The following is a 27,945-nucleotide window of genomic DNA, read 5'->3' on the forward strand; positions in this document are numbered from 1 at the left end:
TAACTTATTATCAAACCCTAACGGAGGCTTTCTGAGAGAGTACTGTACACTATCCTCGGTACGCGTCGCCTCACAGATGAGGTGTTGAACACTAAATTTTGCGTCTACGCACTAACTCACGTCCCTTAACGCCCATAAGCGCCGAACCGTCCGAACTAGGCGCAATAACACCTAACCATTTTCTACTCGGTAACCAAGCAACCAGAATTCCGTCTATCGTTGGCTTCGACGAGTTCGATCATCGTAAGCGGTACGCCGTGCACAGTCCTACGCCAATGCAATTTGGACACGTTGGCTTAAGGAGTATGTACCTGCGCTGAACCGTAGATCTAAGTGGCAGACGCCCGCTGAGCAGCACCTCAATGTAGGTGATTTAGTTTGGATCGTTGGCGAAAGCAACCCACCCTAGGGGTTACTATCCAACTGCTCGGATTGAAGAACTCCGTTACGGCTCCGACAGCGTCGCCCGCTCCGCCGTCGTACGCACGTCGTCTGGATCGCTCGTCCACCCACTCGTTAGGCTTGTACCAATCCTCCCAACATTTTCTTCCGGGCTGGAGGATGTTACCGCGTAAATGAACAATCTATTTAAAGCGCTATTTAAACAAAGCAAGAAATCTATTCAATCTATCCAGCGAGAAAGGATTACTAATTTCTTAACCATATAAGCCTTATATCCGTTCTTTTATACGTAAAGAGCTCAGAAAAAGTTCGTTTAACATAATTTTCGTTGAGCCTACTAATATACTAAATCGATTGCGCTCTTTTTAGGCTTAATATTTTTATGTTTCAAAAACGTATCGGTTACCAATCTGAGCCGGAAATCGGCTCAGACAATTACCTGCTAAAAAAGATCAAGCTAGATCTACCTGTAAGTAAACGATGCTTTTTGCCTTAATACGTTATTGAATACAGTTGGCTTTAATAATTAACTATATGAATTGAAAGTTATCGATTGAGCGTTTTGAACGCCTTTACAGTGAAAAGATTCAAATATAAAAGTTACCCTTCAGGATGGAAAATTTTCGAGAAATTTTAATTACTGAAACTTGTTTTCTCCCCTAATCTGGGGACTACCAAACTGGTTTTAACCATGTTTGGTTGAATTCATTATTATTTTTGTTATTTGGTTTTGAAGCTGTTGAAATTAGGGGTAGAAATATTCGAACAAGTGTAAACATAACCGACTAACGTCGGGCAATTTGCTCTCAAACGACGGGCGAGCGGTTGGATTTGTCAACAGCTAGCCACGGTTTAGTGACCTCAGGGCACTACATCTTTATCCCGTTTCTGAAGACGAAAGTCAAATGGGTCGGACGAAAAATCGGCCGAGCGAAAAATTGCATAAAAGACAAACAGGGTTGATAAATTTGCTACAAATTGCCTTTAAGAGCAATTAACAATGGTTTCCTAAAAAGTGTTTGTTAGATCAGTTATGATAATAGGATCAGTTATAAAAAACTCATTGATAATAGGGATCAGAGATGATGACATTACGCAAAGAAGATGATGACATTACGCAAGACATTAATATCTTAAGAACCAATTCATTGTCTCAAGAGACTATCCGGTATCCCTGTTTCAAACCACAAATTGTTTTACAGGCTCATAAAGATCCATATACTTCAAACACGATAAAAATTTTCCACAAAATTTGAAAAAATTGTTCATTTTATCCAAAAATTACTAAAACTGGAGTAAAAAATGATTACCATTCCGTTAACTGTAGAAACTATGCAGCAGCTTATTATCAAACCTTGGAGGAGGTTCGAGGGCCTCTGTTGCCTGAAAAAAATAAAAAAAAACATGAAAAATTGCAAATATTTTAAAAAATTGCTTAAACTCATGATTTTAAAATCTTGAAGAACATTCCATTACATCTCTAAACTATGCAGTAATATATTATCAAACCCTACAAGAATTTCCGCGGCCCTTGAGGCTAGAGAAACCTAAGAAATGACAAAAAATTTTTAAAAAAAACTTAAAAAAATTGCAAGTTTTATAAAAATAAATTGCTGTAACTTGTGATATCAAAAAGATGAAAATTGATCCATGAACAGAAAAAAATTTCCAGTAACTTATTATCAAACCCTAACGGAGGCTTTCTGACCTTCGAGGTTTCAGAAAATTTGAATAATGAGCATAAATGTCAAAAATTGGAGAAAAATGGCTAAAAATATCAAAAATATGCTGAAATTCGTGATGTTAAAATCTTGCAAGACTTTCCATTTAATCTAAAAAATATTCAGTAACGTATTTTCAAACCCTAGAGGAGGTTCCTTGGCTCTTGAGGCTCAGGAAATCTAAAAAACTAAAAAAATTCAAAAAAAACTTGAAAAAAGCAAGTTTTATTAAAAAAAAATTGCTAAAGTTTGTGACATGAAAAAGTTGAAAAACTATTCCAAGGCCATTAAAAGTTTTTCAGTAACTTATTATCATCCCCCTTAGGATGTTTGCTGGCCCCTGGGTCTGAAAAGACCTGAATAAAGAAAAAGTCAAAAAATTTGAAAAAATTGAACGTTTGTCAAAAAATTGCTAAAATTCGTGATGTTAAAATGTTGAAACCATTCCATTACCACTAGAAACAATGCAAAAACCTAATATCGAATCCTAGAGGAGGTTCGTTGACACTTAGGGCTGATAAAAATCAAAAAATGGTAAAAATTGCAATTTTCAAAAAGCTTGAGAAAAATTGCAAAAAATAAATTTGCGTTTTTAGCAAGCGGTTGTTCGTCAGTAGCTAGCCACGGAGAGGGGGGGGGGGGTGCACCGGGGCAAATGGGGGTTGGGGCAACACTGGGGTGGGGGGGGGGCAGCAGCGCGGTGGGAGGGGGGGCAATAGGGGGGGGGGGTCAACAGTGGGGGTGTCTTCAACCTCTAAGAATCGCCCTTCACACCATAAGTATAAGTATAAGTCTCCTAAACACTTTGAGCTGAAACAGAGCTGTAAGGCTCTAAGAGCACTTAATGTTTATCCCGTTTTTGAGGACGAAAAGTCAAAAGCGTCAGACGAAAAATCGGTCAAGCGAAAAATCGCATAAAAAAAGACCGACAGGACTAATATAATTGCTACAAACTTCGTTTGAGAGCAATTAAAAAGCCACACGGAACCTACGTTGTCTTCCATCTACCTCGCAGACTAATATTATTTGCTGGTTATTTTGGGCGATAGTAACCACTGCTAGAAATCAGATCGAGAATTCTCTCGACCAATCGTCAGTTTTTTAACGACGTGGCGTATAATGATACGAAAATGTAAGATCAATATCAGAATTTCTACTCGACCCGGTGTGTTCAACTTCACCAGCCATAGTTGATCCTTTTAAAAACGTTTGATGAAATCCGTTAAAACAGATAAAAATGATAAATGTTATAAGTATGGAATGTCTTGTGACTGAGGAATAAAATAACGCATCCCAGTTGATTGTGCGAAGGCCAAAGACACCAACAATCGCCCACTGTCGCTATTGTCTTTTGGCATTAGTTCCTCTCTGCTTAACTCCGTTGACTACCCTGGGCCTCCTTATTGCCTCTTGATGGACATCCTGAAGCAAACTACCCAATAATTTATTCGTAATGTCTTAAAATTAATCTTTCAGATATTTTTCGATGTTTTAAGTGGTTAAAGGAACGTGACTGGAACTGGAGGATGGGGTGGGTGGTTTTTTGTTTGCAACGTTTATCTACTACGCGGTACTTGTGTAGGGACAAATTCAATCAACCAAAAATGAATTTGAGCGGAAGAACTATAGGTGAGTCCCAAAGAACATAAGTCGAAATGAACCTCAAGGCTCTAGCCCGTAGTAAATGAGCGTTGTCTGCAACTTTTCGTTGATATTGACAATTATTATACTAATAACTACTATTAACTGCAGTCTTTTACTGTTTCCAAGTGTTTTAGATTTCTCACTGATTTTCAGATTGCCAGCAAAAAGCCACCATTGATTCCGATAACACCGATTGGGATTGAGGGAACAGAAAATTTATTGTTGTACAAACAATTTTAAAGCGCGAACTTATTTGATTTCATTTTGTAGTTGGACATACTGTTTCGAGATCAAATATTAGCTTATTTAGAGAAGAATAAGTTGCTTGCAACAACACAGTTGGGATACAGAAAAAAAGTGTCAACTACAGATGCTCTTTTATATTGCACTGAAAAAAATCAGATATGATATCGATAAAAAAAACATCATCACAGGAGCTTTTTTAGACCTATCAAAAGCTTTTGATTCGATATCACATCCTACTCTTTGCACAAAACTAAACTTTTAGGTTTTAGTGAACAAGCAAATACAATTCTAAAATCTTATCTAGAAAACCGTGTGCAAAAAGTCAAATTCTCGAAGTATGAATCAAATTGGATAGCACTTAATCGTGGAGTACCACAAGGTACTGTGCTAGGCCCACTGCTTTTCAACATATATGTAAATGATGAAAGATGATACTGATGTGAATTCTAAAATAATCCAGTACGCTGATGATACTTTTATCTTTTGCAGTGGAAAAACAATTTCTGAATCAAAGTTACATCTTGAAAAAAGTATTGCTCAACTCACTCTTTTCAGGAAAAATGAGTTAATTGTAAATGAAAGCAAACCTAAAAGGAACAAAATCGAAGAAATAGTAGTTAACGGATGTACAGTTCTCGAGATAAAAGTTGTGAAATACTTGGGAGTTCATATTGACTGTAATCTTTCTTTCGATGAAAAAATAACAAATGTACTAAGAAAAATGGCTGTTGGCATAAAGGTCATTTACTCCATCAAAAAAATATTTCCAGAAAAAACTAGATCTGCTTTACTAAACGCTCTTGTTTTAAGTCATCTGCATTACCCAATTGTTCTGTTCTCAGATCTTAAAAAATCAGTTTAATCAGGTCTTAAAATCAGAGTTACTCTAAATAAACAACTGAACTTGGAATTAAAGGCATGTTTCAATAGAACCAAATTTGACAGGACCACTGATCTCAAGATCAAACACAAAATCTTACCAGTAGACTACCTCAAAATATCGGGTTATTATATATTTTACAAAGCTTCTAAAAGCAGATCTACCAGCTTTCGATGAACTCAAGTTAGCCACCCTAAGTGCTAAAATGAATGGCCGTACAAACAAGCTGTCATTTGGAGCAAACCAAAAAACAAATATAATGCAAAACTGTTTTTCAAAAAAGCAATTGACTGGTATAACGATTTGCCTCTCACCTTGAGGCGGAATATCCCTAAAAAGCGGGCTCTCAAAACTACAATAAAAAATCATTTCTGGAATGAGTTTCTAAAAGACCCAACGGTTTCTGAATTGAATTCTAATCTCAAATCTTTCAAGTGCAATCTTAATTTGATTTAGTTTTAGGGCGTCATTCAGTCTTCTATGAAATGTTAATTGGAGGATTAGCATTTTTTAAAATTTTCTCTTTTCTCGAAAATGTTAATTGTAGAATTAGCATTTTTTAAAATTTTTCTCAATTATAATTCATCTCTCTTAATTTGTCGATATTTTAGCACATTGTAAATTTAATACAATTTTAAACTTTCACATATGTGACGTTTGTTTCATTTATACTTCTTAACACTACATTGCCTTTAAACTATGTTCTGTATTATATAGTTCATACTCAAAGGAATTAGCAATGTTTTTCTCTTTTTTGCTGTTTGTTCCCCGGGGCTTAGACGATGCATATTATTTGCACCCCCAGACGCACTTGCCAAATTCTTGCATTATGGTTTAATATGTAATGTCATGTGCAGTGTAACTGGGGGTGCATAACATACTGGGGGCACAAAGGGAAAAGATCTCATATTCTGTTCAACGAAGTAAAAAACATGGCAGTACTAGCGCTGACGTACAATCCTTAAACTGACGGGAAACTACCAAATTAATCAATCTTATCAACAGACCAATTCTACATTGAAATCAAAAATGAACATAGTTTCATAAAGTTTCATATGAGACATGCAGACATGCAGAACAATCAAATAATGTCAAGGAAACAAAATCATCAATACAATACTACAGATTCGCTTATGATTATTGGTGTTAAAATCTTCAGAATCAGAATGGTGAAATCAAGAAGGACACAAGAACTCAGCATCAACCTCAAAAGACGTTTACAGGACAACGTGAGCAATAAAATACAACAATGACCAGGAAATTGAGAAATTCTGCAAAGAAAAAAAGCAAAAATCGCTGCTAAATTGTCCATTTGTTTCAAAAACATAGCCGGCAGATTGCCGGAAAATAGCCGCGATAGATTTTTGTGGCCTACCATGAATTGACCACCAGCTTTTTAATAGACCACTAAACTTTTTGGTTAGATTCGGACTGTCATTTTTATGAGACACATTTGCTCTACAAGGAAAAAGCCCTAATGGAGCTTTCTCACATTTAATAGAACAATTGAACAATGCCAGCCAGAACACAAATCATCAAAGAATTGAGAAACTAGAAGGATCAAAACTAAACAAAAACTAACTCATTGCTAAAACTCATTGCTAAAGCTTTTACACCTAAGGCAAAAATTTTTCCCTTTAAAAACACATATTACAAAAGTTTGTTCAAAACCAATTTTTGTTTCCGAAATCGGTCCAGTATTATATCTGCAAGACCTGAAAAATATTCATTGGCCCTTGAAGATCGATTAACTCGAAAATGACTCAAAAATTTAAGAAAAAAAGAAATCAATTGAAAATTATAAGGAAATGTTGCTAAAAATCTTGATATAGATATCTTCAGAATCATTTCTGTGTCTCTAGAGGCTATCCAGTAACCCAATTCCAAGCTTTAAAAAACTCACTGGCTCATAGATCGATAGGCAATAACTTTTAGAAAAAATTTCAAACTTCAAAAAATAGCAATTCGTTCTATTAAAATGTTGAAAGCCATTCAATTGCCCCCTAGCAACTATTTAATAACATACTGTCAAACCCTGGATGCGGTTACCTGGCTACTGAGGCAAGAAAAAATAAAAAAAAAACACAAATGTTTTAAAAAAATCGCAAATTCCATCAAAAAATTTCTAAAAGTCGAAAGACTAAATTGTTGAAAAATCCATTGAAACTAAAACCCATGCAGTAACTTTTTATCAGAACGTGGAATAGGTTTTCTTGCACTTAAGAATGAACGAATATCAAAAACTGACAAAAACTTTAGGAAACATTAAAAAATTGCAGATCTCAGCAAAAAAATGCTAAAATTCGAGACATTAAAAAGTTAAAAAGCATTGAATTGTTACTAGAAACTATGCACTGCCCTATTAACAAACCTCAAAGGAGATTGTCTGGTCCCTGATACTGGAAAAACTGAAAAAAAATGATGAAAACTTTCAAAAACCTGAAAAAAATGCAAATTTGTTCCAAAAAGTTGCTAAAATTAGTGATATTCAGAAGTTGAAACCTATTCCATGGCAACTAAAAATTTTGCAGTAACTTATTATCCAACTCCTAATGAGGTTTTCGTGCCCCTGGGATTCAAACAACTTGAATGATGACAATAAATATGTCAAAAAACATGAAAAATTTGCAACATTTCTCAGAAAAATGCTAATATTCATGATGTCAAAAAATTGAAAACCGTTCCATTACCACTAGAAACTGTGCAATGGAGGTTTTGTTACACCTAGGGCTAAAAAACTCAAAAAATGACAAAAATTTTCAAAAAACCTGAAAAAATGGCAAAATTTAGGATCATTTTGTGTGTTTGTGTTTGTAGTACCACGACATATAGCTCATAAAATGGTCATGACAAACAATTTTGTCTCGCAAAAGTCTTTCATCAGCTTTTAAAAACTTCAACCTAAGACTAATCAAACAAAAATCTCAAAAAAATCACAAAAAACATTAAAAAATTGCACCATTTTGAGCCGAAAAACTCTTAAAAATGACCTTTTAACCTTAAATTAAGACCATCCCAGCAGCTGCACCACTATACGCACTTGAAGGACTACTAAAGCCCATTTTGGGCCTCTAATGAAACTTAATGCCCGTTGGGCTTTACCTGTTTATCCCGTTTTGAAAGATCAAAGTCATTGAAAAATGTGTGAACACATCTTAAAAAAAAACACAGCGCACCATTACAATTCAAATTCTTTGAATTGTAAAAAACTAGGAGCGCAATAATAGCCGCCTGGAATTGCTGACGCGGCTATTATTAAAGACATCAATACAATCTTATCTGTTAACTGTAGCACAAACGTAACAACATCTTACAGCTTTACAGCTAAGCAACTTTCCGACAACTTTTTGATTATATAAGAGACAAATATAGGCAAAAATGATGTTTAAACAGCAGCAAAAACGGTCAACATAAAAATTTGGTAGTTCTTGAGAATAATATCCTCAGCACCACTTGAAAACACAACTTAGACAAACAAAACCGACCAACTCCAGAATTCACTAATGCTATTCGCAATTTAATAGTGTCGAAGTCGTAAAAAGCAATAGCTGTGAAGCCTAATATTTTGTGTTAATTCCACTTATACCTCATGTAATGTCCCTAATGTGATTAAGCGATAAAAATTACACCAAATACGGACAAAACCCAGAATTGACTAATATTCTATGACCAAAAATAGTCTCAAGTCATAAAGAGCATTAGCTGCTAATTGATGGATTCAAACAATGTCAACTAGGCACAATTAGAACACAATTAGTTTAACTTCTTTATTTGCTCAGACATCAATTAGCCGGAAATTCGCTCAAATGCCTCTTTCTAACTCCACTTTACAAGCAATTTGAAAAAATTCACGCTTCAAACTTGATAGCTTTTTCGTTAAACCACCACTCTAATTTGACATCTCGTTGACATCAAAAAGTCGAAAAGGGTATGAACAGATCCTTAAAAAAGACTGCCCACCATTGCAATCCCAACAATTTTTCGATTTAAAAAAAAACAGGCAGGGCAATAAGACTCGCAAAAACAGCACCAGCGCCCGATCAAAAGTCGCTATTAAAATGCACCACCAGTAACACTACAGTTCAAATAGGTTAATGTCACGCCCGTAATTCGTGATTCATAGTTACATGATTTTTTTTCTTTTATACAGCTCTAAATCTCCTTAATTAATTACTATAAATTGATTCATTAATAAATAGTTCTCAAGCCATATCTGGTCTGCATTTCCATCTAGGACTGTAACGCCTAAAAAGTTTAATGAATACAACCGCAGAATGACAGATAACTGATACACATATTACGTACCCAAAAGTCTTATTATTTACCTTTTTAAGTTCCATGAGGATGAATTCGTTTAATTGATAATTACTGTAAAGAGAAGTCCTGTTCTTGGTGAAGTAATAATGCTGATAATGTAGGTGCTAATACGGAAAGGCATATGTACTTAAACAACATTAAGAAACGTACAAACGCCGGAAATTACCCAACCTGAAGAACATAGCTGGCAGATTGCCAGAAAATAGCCGCAATAGAATCGTAGATCGGCAGTCTAAAAAAAACAGTAAAAAAGACAGACCAAAAAAATTCGTCTTTTCATTGAAGGCTGATCTCTTATATTTTGATTAAAAATCTGTATAAGTTATTGCTGCCTCTATTAGCTGATCTCAAATAACCTTCATTTAGAGTGATACACACCCATTTGACCTTATCTCTTTGAATTAAAGTAAATAAAAGTCAATTTCAAAGAGAGGAAGTCATTTTTGAGAGTGAGGTAAGTCAAGTGTGACCAAAAATTTAATCACGCGCATGAACAAAAAAACTCGCTCCACTAAGAGCGAAAAATGACGTCACCCATGCAATTCAGTTGAAATTGCATGAACGAATGAACAAAAAATGGCTGTGACGTCATATGGTCGTAACAAAAATCATGACGACGAAATAAAAAAAAAACCAAGAGAAGGCCAATAATAGCCTCAGCTATCGCTGTGCGGCTATTAATCAGTAAATATTTACGAAGGGCCAATACTGCTCGAGGTACAAGTCAGCGGAATTATAGAAAGCAGAACCAACCTGGGAACCAACCGGAGAACCAACCTGGGAATCAGTTAAAAACTAGTCTCGAAATTTTCTTGAACTCTAGTAAAACATCTTATTCTTCCTTTAAATAATTATTTCTTCATTGAAACGGACTAATAGATTGAAAGATATAACTGGAAAATCTTCGATCGTTTCCAATTTACGAAGACATTGAAGAGCTTAGTTACAGCAGTGAAAAGCTATATAAATACAAGGCAACTAGTGGATAAAATACGCATTTGAGCCGCTCAAATAAAGACTATTACAAGCTAATTGTACTGTGATTGTATCCGCTAAAATTGTACTATGGCACAACTATTTTAAGTCCTTGTAAAATGACGATTATACTTGTTAATTACGCCGAATAGTAACGCTCCAGACCCGCAAGAAACGCTTTAAAAGTTAATGCGTAACAGTTTGCATTGATGTTTTATATTCATTTAAATTAACAGCGCCATAATAAGCAAGAGCCTCATTTCTTGTCTTATTTGACGAGAAAGCTGTTCGCTACCTGCAGATGTCTTTCCAACTGATGATTGGAAGTGAAGCACTGGAAGCAAGAGTGACAAGCTGATTGCTGGTTGTGTTGGTTGATCAAGTGAGGCATCATTTCAGCGCCTGTCACCACGGAGATACATCCTAAACATCAACGATAGCAGCTCTTCAGTCAATCAAAGTTACCCTAATAATACATTTGATAAACAGTTCCTTTTTTCAAAAATTTCACGAATTTCACAATCAGGTACAAAAAATACCATTTGCATGGGGAGTGTAAATAAACAAGACATTTTGTTTAAGAGTAGTTTATGAAACCAATTTAAGTTAATAAAAAAACAGGCCAAAAGTGACTGAGAAGTTCCAGCTCAGTTAAATGCATGCATACCGCACACATGATACCAAACCTCAAGGACAAGAAATGAACATCAATGACTAACTTCGGACGAATTGCTCTCAATTGACCGGCGAGCGGTTGGCTCTGACAGTTACCAGCTGGGGCTTAGGGATGTTAACATTAGGGGGGGGGGGCGATGTGTGTGTGTTGGGGGGGGGGGGGGTCAATCTTACAAGAATCACCCTTCACACATAAAATTGTCTCCTTAAAACAGTTTTGTTGAATCGCACATTCTTGGAGACCAGTAAGGCATGAGGCGCTAAGAGAACTTATTGTTCTCCAGCGTCACTTGTTTATCCCGTTTTGAGGATGAAAAGTCAAAAGAGCAAGACGAAAAATTGGTCAAGCGAAAAATCACATAAAAGAGACCACGGGACTAATATAATTGCTACAAACCTCGTTTCCGAGCAATCGAAAATCTACAAACAAATGTCTAACCAATTAATAAAACAAGCAGATTTTTTCTAAAACAGAATATTAGGGAAGAATTACTAGGATCACTAGTAATATTATACAATCCATAGAAGTACTTTTGCCCCGACCTATTTTTGTGTCCTTTTTGATTTGTGGAGTGCAAGTGGAATCTATTTGTGGCTATTGGGGCTAGACGAAGATCCTGATATCAGTTCTATGGTGCGATAGTTCCTATTCTAATATTTTTACCCGGAATTGGGTGCGGCGGTTGCCATGGACTTTTGTCAGGAGCCACTTCAATCCGATCCCCCCACAGTAAACCTCCTGTGGTGGCTATCCCCCCAGGTTTTCTGGGGAGGTTTGCCTGTGAAAAAAATTTTCTCAAATCATTCCCAATGCGCGTTTTACGATAGACAGGTATTGAGTTAAGTGTACGAACACTCAGTCAAATTTGAACAATTAACCTGAACAACACACTTAGTTCTGAGCCAACTCAAACAGCAGAAGAGATGCAGACATATTGAATCGGTCGAGTTCAGTGATAGCGAAAACCAAGAAATCCACGAGGAGCATTTTGTTCATAAGAACTCTGAAATCCGGTTTCTGGTCACGATAAAAAAGTATACATAGCAAAAGTTATTGCGCACAAAAACAATCGACCTACGTCCATTATGTGAAATGGTAGAGAAAATCTGACACCACTTTTGACTCTTTTTCAGTTTCAATTTATCTTCAATTGGTAGAAAAACTTAAGCAGCATACAGTTATGACCAATGACGTAAACGAATTGATCCAAAACGCATTTAAAAACAACAGCCAACAATTTAAGGGAATTGAGTCTTCTAGTCGGCTTAACACAAGATAGCGAGGCTTAATCTAAGTGGCAATAATCATGCAGATGCGAAGTTTTTATCAGATGCGGAGAAAGAATGAGAACGAAGCGCTTTTGGAAAAAAGATGGGACATTTTTTGCACACGCAGATGCAACCTTTAGAGATTGCCGACGGGAAAAATTGGTAAAGAGTATGAAGCGATGCTAAATTGCGAACTTGAGATGCTCCCAAAATCAAATATTCCATCGGAGCAACTTTTGGTTTGTTCGGCTCCACCGAGACAACCAAGTGAGACACTCCAAAGATGTAAAAATAACAATTGAAAATAGATTGAAGGAGTGATGGATGGAAAAATTTCAATCTTTTGTTCAATCTTAGAAATTCACTCAATTCTCGCGCAAAGCTGTTAGAACTCGAAAGAGCGGACCTGCGGAGAAACTCCGAGCGTTTGCTACAATGGTTCAAGAAGGTAACATCATAAATGCAACAAGGTTCTTTGCAGATGAAGACAGCGCCTGTTCTGAAGCCTCTTGATGTAATAGACGGAAGAACGGTATCCGAAAAGCACCCGAAAGCCTCACCATTATGTGAGGAAACATTCAGCATATCAAAACCTCCTCTACAGAAACTGAACATAACGATAGTACAACTGAAAATCAAGCCCGGAAACTTTTTGGTAGTTCGGGACCCTTTGGATCAGACGCCAACCACTTGTTTGATGCGTTAATTAGGTTTGGGCTCAAAAGCTCCACATTGAGAGACTTAGTTTCTCAGATTGGCAATTTGATGGCAAACAAAATCATTCCGTGGCTTGAAATCAAAGCCTTGTTCGCATGTCGACTCATTGCATTGGACAAACAGCCAGGACTCAGAGCAATCGTCATTGGTGAAACATTGCGAAGATTACCCGGTAAAGAAGTCGCTGATGTGACTAGTGATTACTTGGCGTTTGCGTTTGGATCAGACTAAGTTGCGGGGGGGGGGGAGTGTCATGTGGTATTGAGGGATTGATAAATGGACTTCGAAAGTTGTTTCAATAAAAGTCCTCCAATGGTTTTGGTCTGTTGCTGCTGGATGCAAAGTATGCATTCAGTTATATAAACCAGTTCCGCGCTACTAAACGCTAGAACCCTTTGGCCCAGAGCTTCCACTTTTCTGTACAATAGTTACCAGGAAAGCTCTAAACTAAAGCTGAACAGTACTGACGTCTGTATCCGCAGCGAAGAAGGGAGAACTCAAGGCGACCCTCTTTCTATGCTGCTGGATGGTGTTGCTCTATTGTCTGTAACCAAACAAATGCTCAATCCGACGAAACACACAAAGCTTTCATGCAGATGGCGCCACTGCTTGCGAAAAGTTCAATGACCTAAAACAATGGCTGCGACACATAGTTGAGGAGGGAACGAAGCATGGCTACTACCCTGAGCAAAAACAGCTTCCTTATTGTTTATTAAGACCGTATTGATGAAGCCAACCGTTGCTTTGAGCAAACAGGTTTGAAAATCTTGCAAACTGGAAAACGTCATCTTGCAGGCTTCATTGGAGATCAAATTACATTGAAAGAATTTGTTCACGAAAAAATCAAAAATTGGCATGCCAGGATTCAACTTTTGAGCACTGCAGTCGTTTTCTGTCCTCGTGCGAGTTTCACAAAATCATTTAACTTATCTACTAATAATGGAGGATTAGGTATTCAAAACTCAGTAGTAAAGGCGAGTGAGCAATTTGAAATGCCCAAGCAAATATCCATCTTGATTTCGGACTCTAATTCGAGTGGAATGACATTGGAGGTCAACGCACACAAAATTCAAAACCGCGGTAGCAACCAAAAATTTCAGCTTGAAAATGAGCCCCCGCAGAGTAATACATGTAATGGTTTACTAGAACAAGCATGTACATCAGAGAGGAAAAGAATGGAGCGGAATTTCAAAACCGGAAACTCTTGTTGGTTAACAGCAAAAATGTCAGACAATTTATTTTGATTTGTCGAAGGAAGAATACCAAGATTCCAAGCCGCTAAGATACGGTTTAACCCTTAGAAACCTCCCTGTAAAATGTGGCGCTTGTGAGAATTTTCATGTTCAGCATGCCCGTATCTGCAAAAAAGAAGGCCTAATTACAAAGGCATGAAATAAGAGATTTTTTGGGAGAGACTTGTCGTGCCTTGCATGACTTACTCAAAAAGAGTCGGTAATTCATGAACATTCAGAGATTCATAAAGATGTAAGAGCCGATCTTCTCATAAGAGGTGTCTGAAGCCGACAGGAAACTGTCTCGTTTCATATTCAAGTGACAGACACTGACGCAAAATCTCAAAGCGACAGATAACCAGAGGATGTGCTGGAAAGCTGCGCTGACGAAACGAGAAAATACTCCGAGGCTTGCCAGGAAAAAAATATCGCTTTTACTCCGTTAGTTTCCAGTGTTGACGGTAAGAGGGCCAGAGAAGGCAAAATTTTTCTCAGAAGTCTGGCGGACAGACTCGCTTCTAAATGGAACAAACCATACAGCATTATCATGAACTGGGTCAAACTGAGATTGATTTTGCAATCTTAAGGGCCTCAAATCGGAGCATAAGAGGAAAGAGATCTAAATGGAGATGGTTTCGTTATGACGACGGAGCTGTCATACCTTAAGAAAAAAATCTTTTGACGTTCCAGTAGTATTACGATAAAAATTGTCAAATATTTGTTAACAAACTTGAGAGGGCAGCGTACTTGTAGACTTAATGTCTACTGACATGGATTAAAAAAATCTTTTTTGCATGTCACCCAATCAGCAGGGACCACAAATTTAAACGCCAATTATTAGCGCTCTGATGTTTTTGTCACTCTGGTGGGGGAGTTGAGCGAGCAACTTTATAGGGGCTTAAATTGAAAAGATCATAGACAGAAAAACAACAGTATGTATCCAGAAGAAATCCCTCTAGCTATGTTAATTCCTCCAATCACAAGTTTTGGTTTTTACCTGACCTAAGTGGAAGTACAAAAGCAAATTGTGATAGAGGCCTACTTCTTGTTTTGAAGAAAAGAAACGAACTCCTGATATTTGATTAATTAAACTGCTTATCTATTGTGTTGATGACTAATATGATGATTACCAATTTGATTGTCATTTAATTTTTGTTTTAGCTCCAAGATCTCTAAAAGATCTCGCGTAAAATTCAACTAACAAGAAATTTGAAGCTTCTAATTTTGAAAAAAAATGCGTCAATTTTGTGATCAATTGTGATCCAAAATTCGACCATTCTTCAACATTATTTAGGCCGTTTGAAATTGATTACGAATTCCAATTACATATGTACCATGATTTTGAGGCTCTCCGCATTCAAAAATTATATTCACGAAAAAACAAAGTTGATTATTTTCAAAATTTTTGACCTTTCGGCAGAAATTTTGTTCAATTTGCCCATTCAAAATTATCTTACAGCTTTTTCGAATCATATTATTGCTATGTCGCTTTCACCAAAATCAAGATTGAAAAGAACTGCGTTAATGGATATTCGTAATTTTTTGGAGGAAAGTTGACACAAAAAATGAACATATCTCAGCTAAACTTCAGAAAAATTCGGTTAATTTAACAGTCTTAATTTAACAGTCGAAGGCGATTTTGTCCATGCAGTGAAAAAATTATTGGCTTTTAATGTACTTTTAATCCTCTAAATTTTGCTACTGAAACATTTTAGAGAAAGTTTTTTGTTGAATCGTCACACAGCAAATGTCTGCTGATAATTTTCTGTTAACAATTCACGGTGATAGGGTCTCATTCGTTTCCGATTAAAAATTTTCATGGACTTAGCAGAACTAAGTTGGCCTGTAAACTATGCATAACAACTTTTGTGTAGAAAACAATCCGATTAAAAATTAGCAAAACTTTTGTCCAGCAAATGCCTTAGTTATAATCTATGGATCAATTTGGTGCAAATTGAAAAAGTTTATGTAAATTTTGTTGAATCTATTGATCTTATGCGGCAACACACATATTTAAGAAACGCTTATACTTGATGTTTTGGAATCAATTGAAGTGATAAACTTCTATAACAAATAGAATAACTAACGTCAGGAGAATTGCTCTTAAAAAACCGGCGAGCAGCTGGCTTCAGTAATAGCTAGCTGGGGCTTAGCGATGCTAGCAATTGGGGGCAGTGAGCAGAATGAGGGGGATCGGGCAATGGGGGGAGGGTTGGGTGAGCTGGATCTAAATCATAAGGTGAACGACAGTCGACGAGGGTGTGTTGCGGTGGTGGATGATGGTGGTGTTGGGGGGGGGGGGGGGGGGAGTGACTGAGGGTGGTCAAACAAGATTAACGCCCTTCTTACCATGATTGTATCCTCAAAAACAGTTACAGTCAATCGCATACCTAGAGATTAGTAAGGAGTGAAGCACAGCAACTTCATGCCCTCCTGGCTTCACCTCTTTATCCCGTTTTTGAGGACAAAAATTCAAAAAGATCAGAAGCAAAATTGGTCAAGCAAAAAATCGCATAAAAAAGACCAACAGGACTAATACAATTGCCACAAACTTCGTTTGGAAGCAATTAAAAAAATACGAAGAATTAAGCCTTCGTGCCTAAACCAAAGTTTATTTTCCCCCATAATCAGGCTGAAAGAACTGAAAGTGAGGTTTTCATTTGATGATTCGATTACTGTTTCGTTTCTTCTCCATAATTTTCTCATTTTTCAAGTTTATATCTTATTAATATCTTACGACCGTTGACTGACCAATTTTCTTCATAAGCGTTTTTGTTTTCTCGTTTTTTTGTCTCCAAAATATATATTACTTCTTTGTCTTTTCGATCAAAATAAGTCTGCTTTTCAAAACTACAGCAAAAAATGAGAACTAGTAAAACCCATCTATAAACATCCAACTCAATCAATTTTTTGTGTCTTGTGCTTTTTGTCAAGGTGATATTTTCTTGCATACTGCAAAAAGAAAACCCCTTGTGCAAATAATAACATCCCATAATCATGCGATCCGTCTGATTTTCTGATGTTTTTGATTATTTGGCATACAGCGCTCTGTATTCTCATGCCTTTATTCTGCTTCAAGAAATTGAAGCAGAAAACTTCGTCTGAGAGCAAATAAAAACTTAACGCCAAAAAGCAGTTCAATTATTAATAACACGAAGATCAATTAAAATCAAGATAAAACAAAGAAGTCAGAAACAATTGGACAACAGTCAAAATCGGACTGGTACGAGATTTATAATTTTATAAAATGAAAAAACGCTTAAAGTAGGCACTCAATTTATGAAATATCAAAACAATGTTGCCATTTTAATTAATTTTTCAACAAAAATCCACTCAAGGATAAAAAATTAAAAGTCCACTCAAGGATAAAAAAAATTAACGTTAACTGAAAAATTTCAAATCTGGGCCCCTTTTGTAATAGAAACGCATTATTAGGCTCTCGCAGTGGCAACAACTTCAGAGGGTTATATATTGATGCAGGATTGCTCAAAACCCAAATATGCAAACAATTGAGTCAAATGGACGAAAAACGACTAAAAAACATTATCTACATGCGCATTCTCAAATACTTTTCAAAATCGGAAAGTCATTCAAAGATAAAAGTTAAAGAAGTTGAAAAGCCGCTCAAAAAACTATGTGAAAAAATTTCATCGCTAAAACTAGAAGATTGTTAAAATTCAATAAATTAAAACTCAGATAGCTTTTTAAGAAGAACACATACGATTTTCTTTGATCTTAAGCTAATTAAGAAGGACACATAAGATTTTCTTTGACCTTACGCTAATTAAAATTGAGCTTTATAATTGCAAGGCTCATTATCTTGAGTGAGGAAAGTCACGTCTATGATCAATTCTAATCATGGAAATAACCCTAAACTTTTGCAAAATCAAATTACACAAATGACTCAAGAACTATCGCTTTGTTAGTGAGAGGAAGTCAATGACAAAAATTGACATTTTCAGCTTTGCGTTGTAAACAAATGTAAAAAGAATAGAGCGTCAGACGACGAAACAAAATACATAGCCGGAATAATTCCGGAAGCAACTCAAAGCTTCCGAATTTCACAAGCAAAGCCGTAATTGCCATCAAAACAAAAATCTTTTGCCTCACAACATTGTTCTTTACTTTACTAAACTTTAATACCAAATTTTATCAAAAGTAACACTCCTGCCATAACAAGAAAGAATTGAGCAATGAATTCATTGAAAGAATTAATATCAGAGAAAGACATTATTTAGAATCCATACAAAAACGTCATATATTGTTAACATAGGACAATTGTGCAGAAAAACTCACAGTAAATCCTCATAGCGCAACATTTCTTATTTAAAAAATAAATATGTGATAATGTTGAAAATTGCCAAATTTCTCAAGATGGACAAAAAATGATACTAAAAAAGACCGCACACTTTTACGTAAAATAGCAAACCAGAAGAAAACTTTCAGGGCATAAGTCAGATAATTTTCTTAGAAACTAAACTGGAGCTTTAAAAAAGAGAATTAAAATTTATGAATCAGATAAATAAACTTATTGTTTGGCGTCACAGCAAGCAAGACTATAATAAGATACAGTTCTCTCTTGTTAACAAACTGGATGAATTCAAGCTATTGAAAAAAATTAAATTAATCTTAAAAAAAGAATGAAAGCAGAAGGCAAATATTGTCTTGTACCAAAAGCTAGCCCCAATAACATTCACCATTAATAAAGATCAGTCAAAATTTAATTTTCAACAAATTCTCAAAGCCGAAAAATACCCATTAATGTCAGAAGAATTGCTCTCGAATGCCAGGCGAGGCAATTTTATTCAGGGGCTGTAGCCTAAATAATTTTTTCTTTATGGGTGCAAAAAATAATTGACCACGCCCACCGGGATTCGAACCATGGACCTCATGATCCCTCACCAGAAACACTACCCACGCGGATATCATGCCCTTATTTTTGCTATGCTGAAATCGATTCTATATTACAAGCTTTACTTTGGAATGAGAGCAATAGAGATAACTCAAAAATGAAGAACAAAAGCGTAAAAAAGTCACTTGAGAAGTCAAAGAATGTTCTGGAAGGAAAGCCGGTCAAAAACGGTCAAGCGAAGGATTTGCATAACAAGACCAACAGGTTTACAATAATTGCTACGTACTTCGTTCGAGAGCAATTAATTAGTTTATACACCATCAATTGCAAACCAAAAAAATTAAAAATTTGAAGAAAAAGGCTGAAATCATAGAATTTTCTCAAAAATTGATAAAAGCAACTGCCTGCGTAAAACTGTTGGTATCAGGAAAACTCTAGAAAGATACTTGCTAGAATGTGAAGAACTTGGCATTGCAAAAACATAAACAAAAATACGAAGTAGAAAAAAAACATAGCTGGCAGATTGCCAGAAAATAGCCGCAATAGATTCGTAGATCGGCAGTCTAAACAAATAAAAAAAGAGACAGAGCAAAAAATTCGTCTTTTCATTGAAGGCTCATCTGTTATATTTTGATGAAAAATCTGTATAAGTTATGGCTGCCTCTATTAGCTGATCTCAAATAATCTTCATTTAGAGTGACACATACCCATTTGACCTTATCTCTTTGAATTAAAGTAAAAAAAAAAGTCAATTCTAATGTGAGGAAGTCATTTTTGAGAGTGAGGTAAGTCAAGTGTGACCAAAAATTTAACCACACAAATGAACAAAAAAAAACTCGCTCCACTAAGAGCGAAAAATGACGTCACACATGCAATTCAGTTGAAATTGCATGAACGAATGAACAAAAAGTGGCTGTGACGTCATATGGTCGTAACAAACCTTGAAAAAGATGGCTCATGCTATAAGATCAATTTACCTTATAAGACATCAAGTTCCCCTGAACGCGCGGATTGTTCTTCTAAAATCACTTGTGCTTTCACACTTATCATTTTCGGCAATCTTTTCTCAAAATTTATCTGCAAAAAACCTAAAACGCCTTAATCGGCATGAACGAATGAACAAAAAGTGGCTGTGACGTCACATGGTCGTAACAAAAATCATGACGACGAAATAAAACCAAGAGAAGGCCAATAATAGCCCCAGCTATCGCTGTGCGGCTATTAAAAACAAAAATATTGAAGTAGAAAAACAAAAACATTTCATTATTTAGCATTCGACACCCAGCAAAAAACATATCCATCCCAATATCTAAATAAAAAAAGAATTCTAAACATCGAACAATTAAAATTATCAGCAAAAAATTTCCAATATGATACTTAAACTGCACTCATGAAACAAATATTTACAAAATTTCGAATATAACTGACTAAAGTCAGCCGAATTGCTCTCAGACAACCTGCAAAGTGTTAACTTTGTTAATAGCCAGCTGGGGCTTCAGGATGTTCGCATTAGGGGGATCTGAGCGTTGTGGGTTAAGCGCTGGGAGTTAGGGTCTTAGGTAGCCTGGACCTGGACGAGAGGAGGTTAAAAATCAGCAGGATGGAGGAGGGTGGACGGAGGTGTCGGGCGGGAGGTGAGTGGGGACGGTGCGTTGGCGCGGATGACCTAGGGGGGGGGGGTCGAACTTTTAAGACTAAGAACCGCCCCCTCACGCCCTAAAATTGTCTCGTTAAAAGTTTCGGTGAACAGCCTACTTAGAAAATAGTAAAGCGTAAGGCCATAAGAGAGCTGCTCGGCCACTTAAGCCTCTGAGCGCTACCTGTTTATCCTATTTTGAGGACAAAAAGTCAAATGGGTCAGAGAAAAAATCGCACTTAAAAAGACCACAGTACTAAAATAATTGTTACAAACTTCATTTGAGAGCAATTAAAAACTTAGCAGCGAAAAAAGTTCAAATATCATTAACATGAAATTGGCCTCTCTGACCATGCCCAGAAATATTTTCTATTTACTAAAATCGAAATATAAACAACAAGACCGAAAAATTGCACAACAGCCAAAATCCGATTGACATGAGTTTGGTATATTTTATTAAAAAACCTACCTTTAAAATTATGCGTGCAATGCATGAATTATCAAAGCGATGTTGCAATTTCCATTCGATTTTTGACCAAAAGTCCAATCAATGCTCAAATTGCTCAAAAATTTTGAAAAAGGCAACTAAAATAGCAATCTGTGCTCCTTTTGCACTTGAAACGCATTATTAGGCTCTCAGTGGCATCAGCTTCTGAGGGTTACAATTTAATGCAGGATTGATCAAAACCTAAATAAGCAGGAAATTGAGTCAAATGTACAAAAAACGGCTAAAATACACCAGTTTTCTGAATACTTTTCAAACACGGAAAATCGTTCAATGAATGCATCGCATGATCAAACAAACTTGACCAATCTCACAAACCTAATGCACCTACACAATCATACCCCTATGGAGTAGGTCTGAAATAAGAATTGATCAAGAAAAACTACAGCGAAAAGAATGAAAATAAAGCCGGCAAATTGTCGGAAAATAACCGCCGTTGACCCGCTTGACGCACATTGAGATTGAAAAAAACAAATATATGAAAATTGAGAAAATCGTTTGAAGTGTCAAAGTATTCTTATTTGGCGCGTAAATTCTGCATATTCAGTTAGATTCAAAAACTATATTTAAATCAGCTTCTAAACTGAAAGCTATTAGGCCCAATAATAAATTCAGCTGGCAATTGCTCTAATGAACTTTGTGTTTGAACCTAATGCACTATGACTTAATGATCCCGCTTTATTGGTTTATCCCCTTTCTTCTGATTTTGCTATTATGACTTGGGCTGTAATCACTACATTGGGTAATCCAATACGTAATAGAATTTTAAATCCAATCAGTTGAAACAGAGTGAACTAAATCAGAAGTCAAGCGTGAAAATCATGGCTGTCAGACGAGTACTAAGTAAGACGAAAAACGAGATCAAAAGCTAAAGCGACTTAAAAAAAGGAGACCGCCTAAATAATAGCCGTTCAGAGGCTGACGGCAGCTATTAATCAAACCAAATAGACATAAAAAACTTTGAAAACAAAAAAAAATGAATTTAGCTAAGATTTACTTCCCAAATGCTATAAAAAAAAGAGAATAAAGAGCACAAAACTGCCCAAAAAGCGTAAAACGAGGCAAAATGATAAAACTGAAATTGATCCTAAATGGTGTAATCAGATGCTTTCAAATGTACTATTACTAATTTTGATAATTGAGAGAAACGCTTTTGACTGAAATTGAATTAAAACTGAAAAACTGCTTTGAAAATGCCAAGCGTGATTAAAAAAACCTCGCACCTTTTTTAACATCTTTTCTCGATCGCTCTATCTAAAAAATCTCAAAAATGAGACGTGAACAGAAAATCACTCTCTTCTCTGATCTGCAGGTTTCTAAAATTTGACCTAAAACTTTTTCAACGAATTTCTCTTACAGTTTCAAATACACTCCAAAATTTTATAGCTAAAAAACATAGCAGGACGGCTTCCGGAAACAACGCAGAGTAAAACAATAACTACCCTAATTAACAGAGTGACCCTCATGATTGATTATGCCAATCAATTTGAAACAAAAACATGCAAATTAACAATGGAAAAGAAACTGACAAAAACTGATAAGAATCTGATAAAAAATTTCATTACGAATTGCAGCTCCGAAACAACTACTGGTACGAAGCTATCGACTCACTTCAATAAACGACTGCCAATAGAGACAAAGCGACAACAAAGTTCATATAGCGAAAAAGAGGGGAAAAATGAAGGACAATGTATAAAAAAAATAATTTCGACAATTTATTTGAACAAAATAATCCACAAAATGCTATTTCCCAGTAATTATTTGGTATATGAATTTCATTACTGCTTCTTCTGTTCAGGCAATTACCCATTCAACACTTGGCAAAAGCAAAGTAAACAGAAAAACGTAAAAAACGAACCCGAAAAATTAAGAAATTTGTATTATTTATTTCAGTGAAAAGTGCACCATCTGAACTTCAATGGCACGTAATCCAAACGCTAGAAAAATTTTGAGAAGAATACAAAAACTGCTTTTTCTATCACTATTAATTCTATCTTTTCTAATTATTTCAGATGCAGGTTCTGAGCAGATTCCCTCTAATTCTCTCAATGTCAAAACATCTTTTTGCAACTTTATTCTAACACTATATTTCTTCTAACTCTTTCATGCAACTTCTTCAAATGTTTTAGTAAGTCAATCTAATAAACCAATCACAATCCATTTCTAAATATCTACGAATTTATTTTACCATATCAGAATTTCAACCAATGCAAAAGTGTAATTCATATCATATCTGGATTAGGAATTTGTATATGACACTGTGCCTCTATAAAAAGAACAATGTGACTCTTTTAAGAGAACAATATAGCAATAGGTCTCTTTAAAAGAACAATGTGCCTCTCAAAAAGAACACTGCGCCTCTTTAAAATTTTCATGCGAGCTTTAGGTTAAAATTAGAAAGCGCCTTGCAGCAACCTTTACTTCGTGTAAGCTATATAAATTATATTAAAGTGTTTTTGTTTTTCTTGAGCTGATTTAAGATTATTGGCCAACTGCTGACAAAATAGGTCGACGTCGTAAGATGGTTGCATTACTTGGAGTTCTTCTCGCTGTGGAGCTTTAGGTCCAAGAAGCTTTGACAATTGTTTGTCCGTGATGACAATGTTCTCTGCTGTCAGTCGGTTTCCAGGTTGTAGCAAAAGTGTCTGCCTTTCATCTTCTGTTACCACTAGTATTTGTCGTGGATGAATTCCGAATGAACCCACAACAAAATTTCGCATTTTTGAATATCGTCGACTATACTTTTGACAAACGTAATTTATGAGAGCGTGTGATATCATTGAGATTATAAAAGAGATTGTGCCAATTATGACAGCCATTAACCAAGTGTCACTTTGCGTGAAATGATTCTTTAAGCTAGGTCAAATACTCTGCATATTCATTAAAATTGGTTGGGCGATTTCATCTAATTTATTCAACGATGGTCTTTGGTGGTCAGGAATTTCTGACATTTGGATTTGTATTTCCTCAATGAGCTGCTGTCTTGCTTGAGCAATGGTTGCAAAATGTGGCAGGTTGTCAATTGCCGGAACTTTTGAAAGAAGATGTTTCAAAGGTTCAGTTAGTTTAATATCCAGTTTTTGAAGCGTTGTGTTTTGGCATGAAAACATATCCTGATTTCTAAAATGTGGTTTCAGGTTTTGTTCCGCATTGAAGTTCAATGATGCAGACTTGGCATCCTGGTAAAAGTGTTCTTTTCAATGGATCATGGTTTATTATTTGGCTTATGTACATTTTGAAATTCGAGGATGCTGATGTTATCAACAACTTTCCATTTCCCAAATTTCTCGCTTTTTTGAGTGGCAGCTTTGCGGTTTTGATTTTGCACTTTTGTGGAGCAGTTAGGTGATTGTTAATCAATAGTGATCCGAGACATGTATCCTGAGCTGTTTGTAGAGAGAAACCGTTTATACACACGGAAAACGTGCTCGATCCGACACATCGATTGATTTCATCTTGTGAAAGTAACGCTATTTTTTGAGTAGAAGAAACTGCTATAAAATCGGATTCAATGATATATTGTGATGCATGACCGTCTGTTCCGTCATTAGGCATCGGTATAGGTACTGCTTTATACAAATTTAAAACAGTTGCTGCAGTGACAAATGGAATGGCCAATGTGAAGTACATCCCATCGTCAACTATGTCCACATTTCTCAGTATTTTTGTTTCGTAGTAGGTAATTACTGTTATTGGTATAGCCAATGAAAGACGTTCGTTCGTGTCTGATTGCCAATGGTTTACATCTCGAAGAATTTCTTCTAAATCTTATCTTGGCAGGAGTGCCATGGGAATCAATTTGTTTACCATAATCATCACTGAGATCAAAATTGTTAGCTTAACTGTAGATTGCAACACGGTACTTTCTAAGTTTACTTAGCAAAGCTGAAAACGATCCCAGAAGACTCGCCTGTACTTGAAGCATTTGGTCTCTTGCATAGAATAGTTGAGAGCATGCCATCAACGATCTTGAATTATTTTGGATGACGTCCACTGCTTGCATCAACACCATTGAGTGATTTTTCTGCGTCTGAAAAATTCGCTTTTGCGCTGAATTTACATCTTCAAGTTGGTCAGCGATGAGATACATTTTTGAGTTGACTTTGCCTTTAACTTCCGCACACCGGTGGTTGTTTAATTCAATCTGGGATAAAGCCAAGTCGATGTCTTCACGATCTCGACTGGACCCTCCGCAGGCTCCGAAAATGCTGCCGAGAGAGCACGCTATTCCTGCTCCTCCAGTAACCGCTGTGCTCCTAAAGCAATTAAGCTGGCTCCCCTTTTTGTTCGTTCGTTATCAGTCTGCTTAGTTGTTTGCTCTTCTGTTCCAAATGTTCTCTGAATCTCGCTTTTCATGTTTAATATGTCGAGTTGAACTGATTCGAATTCGTTTTCTGTGTGATGAAGAAGATAATCAAAGTTTAAACTGGTTTCATTTGTTATCATGTGATCAAGTTGACAACCAAATGAATAGTCATTCCAAGACTTTTTCAAAAACAACGAAAGATTTCCGAATTGATTTTCCAACGAGACATTCAATCTTGAAAAGGGAACGAGAAATTGGATGTTCACGAATTTTTCAGCCAGTAGTAGCTTTTGTTGATATATGAAATCAATTCCTTTCTGTGATTCGATTTTGTCATTATAGCAGATGTGCATTATAAGTGTGAGAAATATTAGGTATTTCCAAGAAATCATTTTGGAGGTTTCTTCTCGAAAGGTTGAAAGCTGCAGGGCTTACTATTATTTTCAGGTGGCCAGTCTAAAAATACTTTATGCCTGCAGAAATAGACATAATTAAATAATAAATAGGCAAAAATGTCGAAGTTTTTCATGGCTGTGAACATTTTGAGGCAATGTTAAGAAACTTTTTATGACTGCTGCTGGTTGCAATAATAATCCCGCGGCAAAAGAGGCGTTTTTGAAAGACAAAAATTCTGAAGGTGTTGTTCTGGCAGTCTTTATTATCAAGCCTTAGGAATGTTTTGTCGTTATTTAATCGACTGTATAACTTAGTCTAAGACATCGCTACATGTAGACGTCACAAGATCTCAAGCCACCCCTTTTTATCTTGAGGATCTCAACTGGTAATATCTCAACTTTGAAATGAATTTGCAAGTATTTTGCAAAACTTGAACTAAATTTTTTTTTCTAATAGAGCCGAATTTTTTTTGTAAGGCACATTGTTGAGTTTTACTCACTGACAAAAAATTGCAAGTAATTTTGATTGTTCAGGAGCAGTAATGTTGTGCGCTTGAATTGTGCACTATGTAAATCTGCATACTGATAATGTATTTTCAAAATCCAATTGTGGATTAACACGGTAAGAATGCTTTGAGTTCGAAAGATCATCATTAAGGTGTGTTTATTCATCACTTCGAGTAACTGTTGTATTCAAAAGCAAGTTTCAACTGACTTAAATAGTTTTTTGTTCTGATCAAATGATGTACTTGGAAGATGGAGTAATCGTATTTGAAGCGACTTCTGTGGAATATCCTTGCTCTGAGTCGGAGACAATTGACTATGATAAGTTTGGGTCGTTCTGCTGTCGTTTGGTCACTCTGGTGTTTGTTGCTGGCAATGTTTAATGACATTTATAATGGCATTTGTAATAGCTTAATAGCGTTTGTAATAATGGGAAATTGTTGATAGGTGTTGGTAAAACTCTTTTTGTTTAAGTTCTCGAGTAACAGTGTTTCCTGATTTTGCAAAAATTAACATAGCAATATTTATTTTCAGATAATGGCACAAACAAGGGCTAAATTACATTTAGCAAGCGTTCATGAAAGAATTACAGCTTTCAATAATAAATTTCGAAATCCAGAAGCATTGAAACAGCTCGGTTGGGAGGATGTCCCAATTGTTGATGTAAAATGCTCTTCTTCGTGGATTGAAGCTACAAGTGAAATTGCGTCTAGTGGATATACCCATTACATAATTAACGATTGGGTTAACAAACCAATTGCGTTAGCAAATAACCGGCATTTTCAGTTTGATAATAATTTCGTAAATACTTTAAATAAAATTAATAATGAAATAGAGTTTACTGAACAAATTGATAATTATTTTCATGTTCCTTCAAATATTATTTCAAATGGACGAGAATCTCGAATTTACGAGAAGTTATATTTTCCCAATTCTGATATTAATTAATTTTCCTGGTGTTACAGTTTGTCAGTAAATGGTTTAGTAAACTATTCTGTTCCAAATTCTCTTAAGGAGACAAAAATTGATGGAATTATCCAGTTTGATAGTTGGATTACAGATGGTCATATTGAAACCAGTGGCGATTACTCAATTTCAGTAACACTTTTTGGTGAAAAACTTTATTTTATCTGCGCTCCTGGAACACATTCCGTAAAATTTGAAAAATTAACTCGAAATGTTGATGATTTTATCTCGTTTGTTGAAACTGGTCCCGAGAGTTTTGTTGTTAAATCTAATATCAAATTTTACATTCCACAACCAGATTTATTCCTTTGTCAGCCCAGTTTGGCTTCCCACGCTGTTTTAACGTCAAATTTAGGCGTATCTTTTGTATGCGAATGGGAAGCATGTAATTTACGCTTGTAATTACTATTCAATGGTCCTTCTTTGTCGCCAATTCGTATTCTAAGTTTTTTCCATCTCACACTAACAGTTTAAAACATTTTTTTTAAATACAGCTATGCGTTCTTTCAAAACAAAAAAACATTTTTTGGATTGTTTAAGATATATTATCTTTCTGCTCTTTTCCTGTCACCATCTTCTATCACTATTAATTCTATCTTTTCTAACTATTTCAGATGCAGGTTCTAAGCAGATTCCCTCTAAATCTCTCAATGTCAAAACATCTTTTTGCAATTTTATTCTGACACTATATCTCTTCCAACTC

The 27,945-nt window shown here is 35.8% G+C and overlaps 1 protein-coding gene across 5 annotated transcripts in view; it reads right to left on the bottom strand.

Moving 5' to 3' along the window:
• The window catches only part of LOC142349674 (uncharacterized), a 110,271-nt gene that overhangs the window by 27,205 nt on the left and 55,121 nt on the right, over window positions 1–27,945 (bottom strand). For 3 of the 5 annotated variants that reach the window (XR_012760843.1, XR_012760842.1, XR_012760841.1), the window contains exons 8-9: window positions 10,481–10,608; window positions 3,331–3,545 (exon numbers count right to left, since the gene is read on the bottom strand). Coding sequence is in view for 1 of the 5 variants with exons in the window: in XM_075401398.1 (XP_075257513.1) it covers window positions 3,465–3,545; window positions 10,481–10,608 (209 nt within the window). In the remaining 4 variants the exon portion in view is untranslated. Of the gene's footprint in view, window positions 1–3,251; window positions 3,546–10,480; window positions 10,609–27,945 lie in introns of those variants that run through there. The other 2 variants (XR_012760840.1, XM_075401398.1) reach the window with 2 other exon arrangements.

This window comes from Convolutriloba macropyga, chromosome 11 (genome assembly GCF_964194025.1).
Source record: "Convolutriloba macropyga chromosome 11, txConMacr16.3, whole genome shotgun sequence".
Lineage (NCBI taxonomy): Eukaryota > Metazoa > Xenacoelomorpha > Acoela > Convolutidae > Convolutriloba > Convolutriloba macropyga.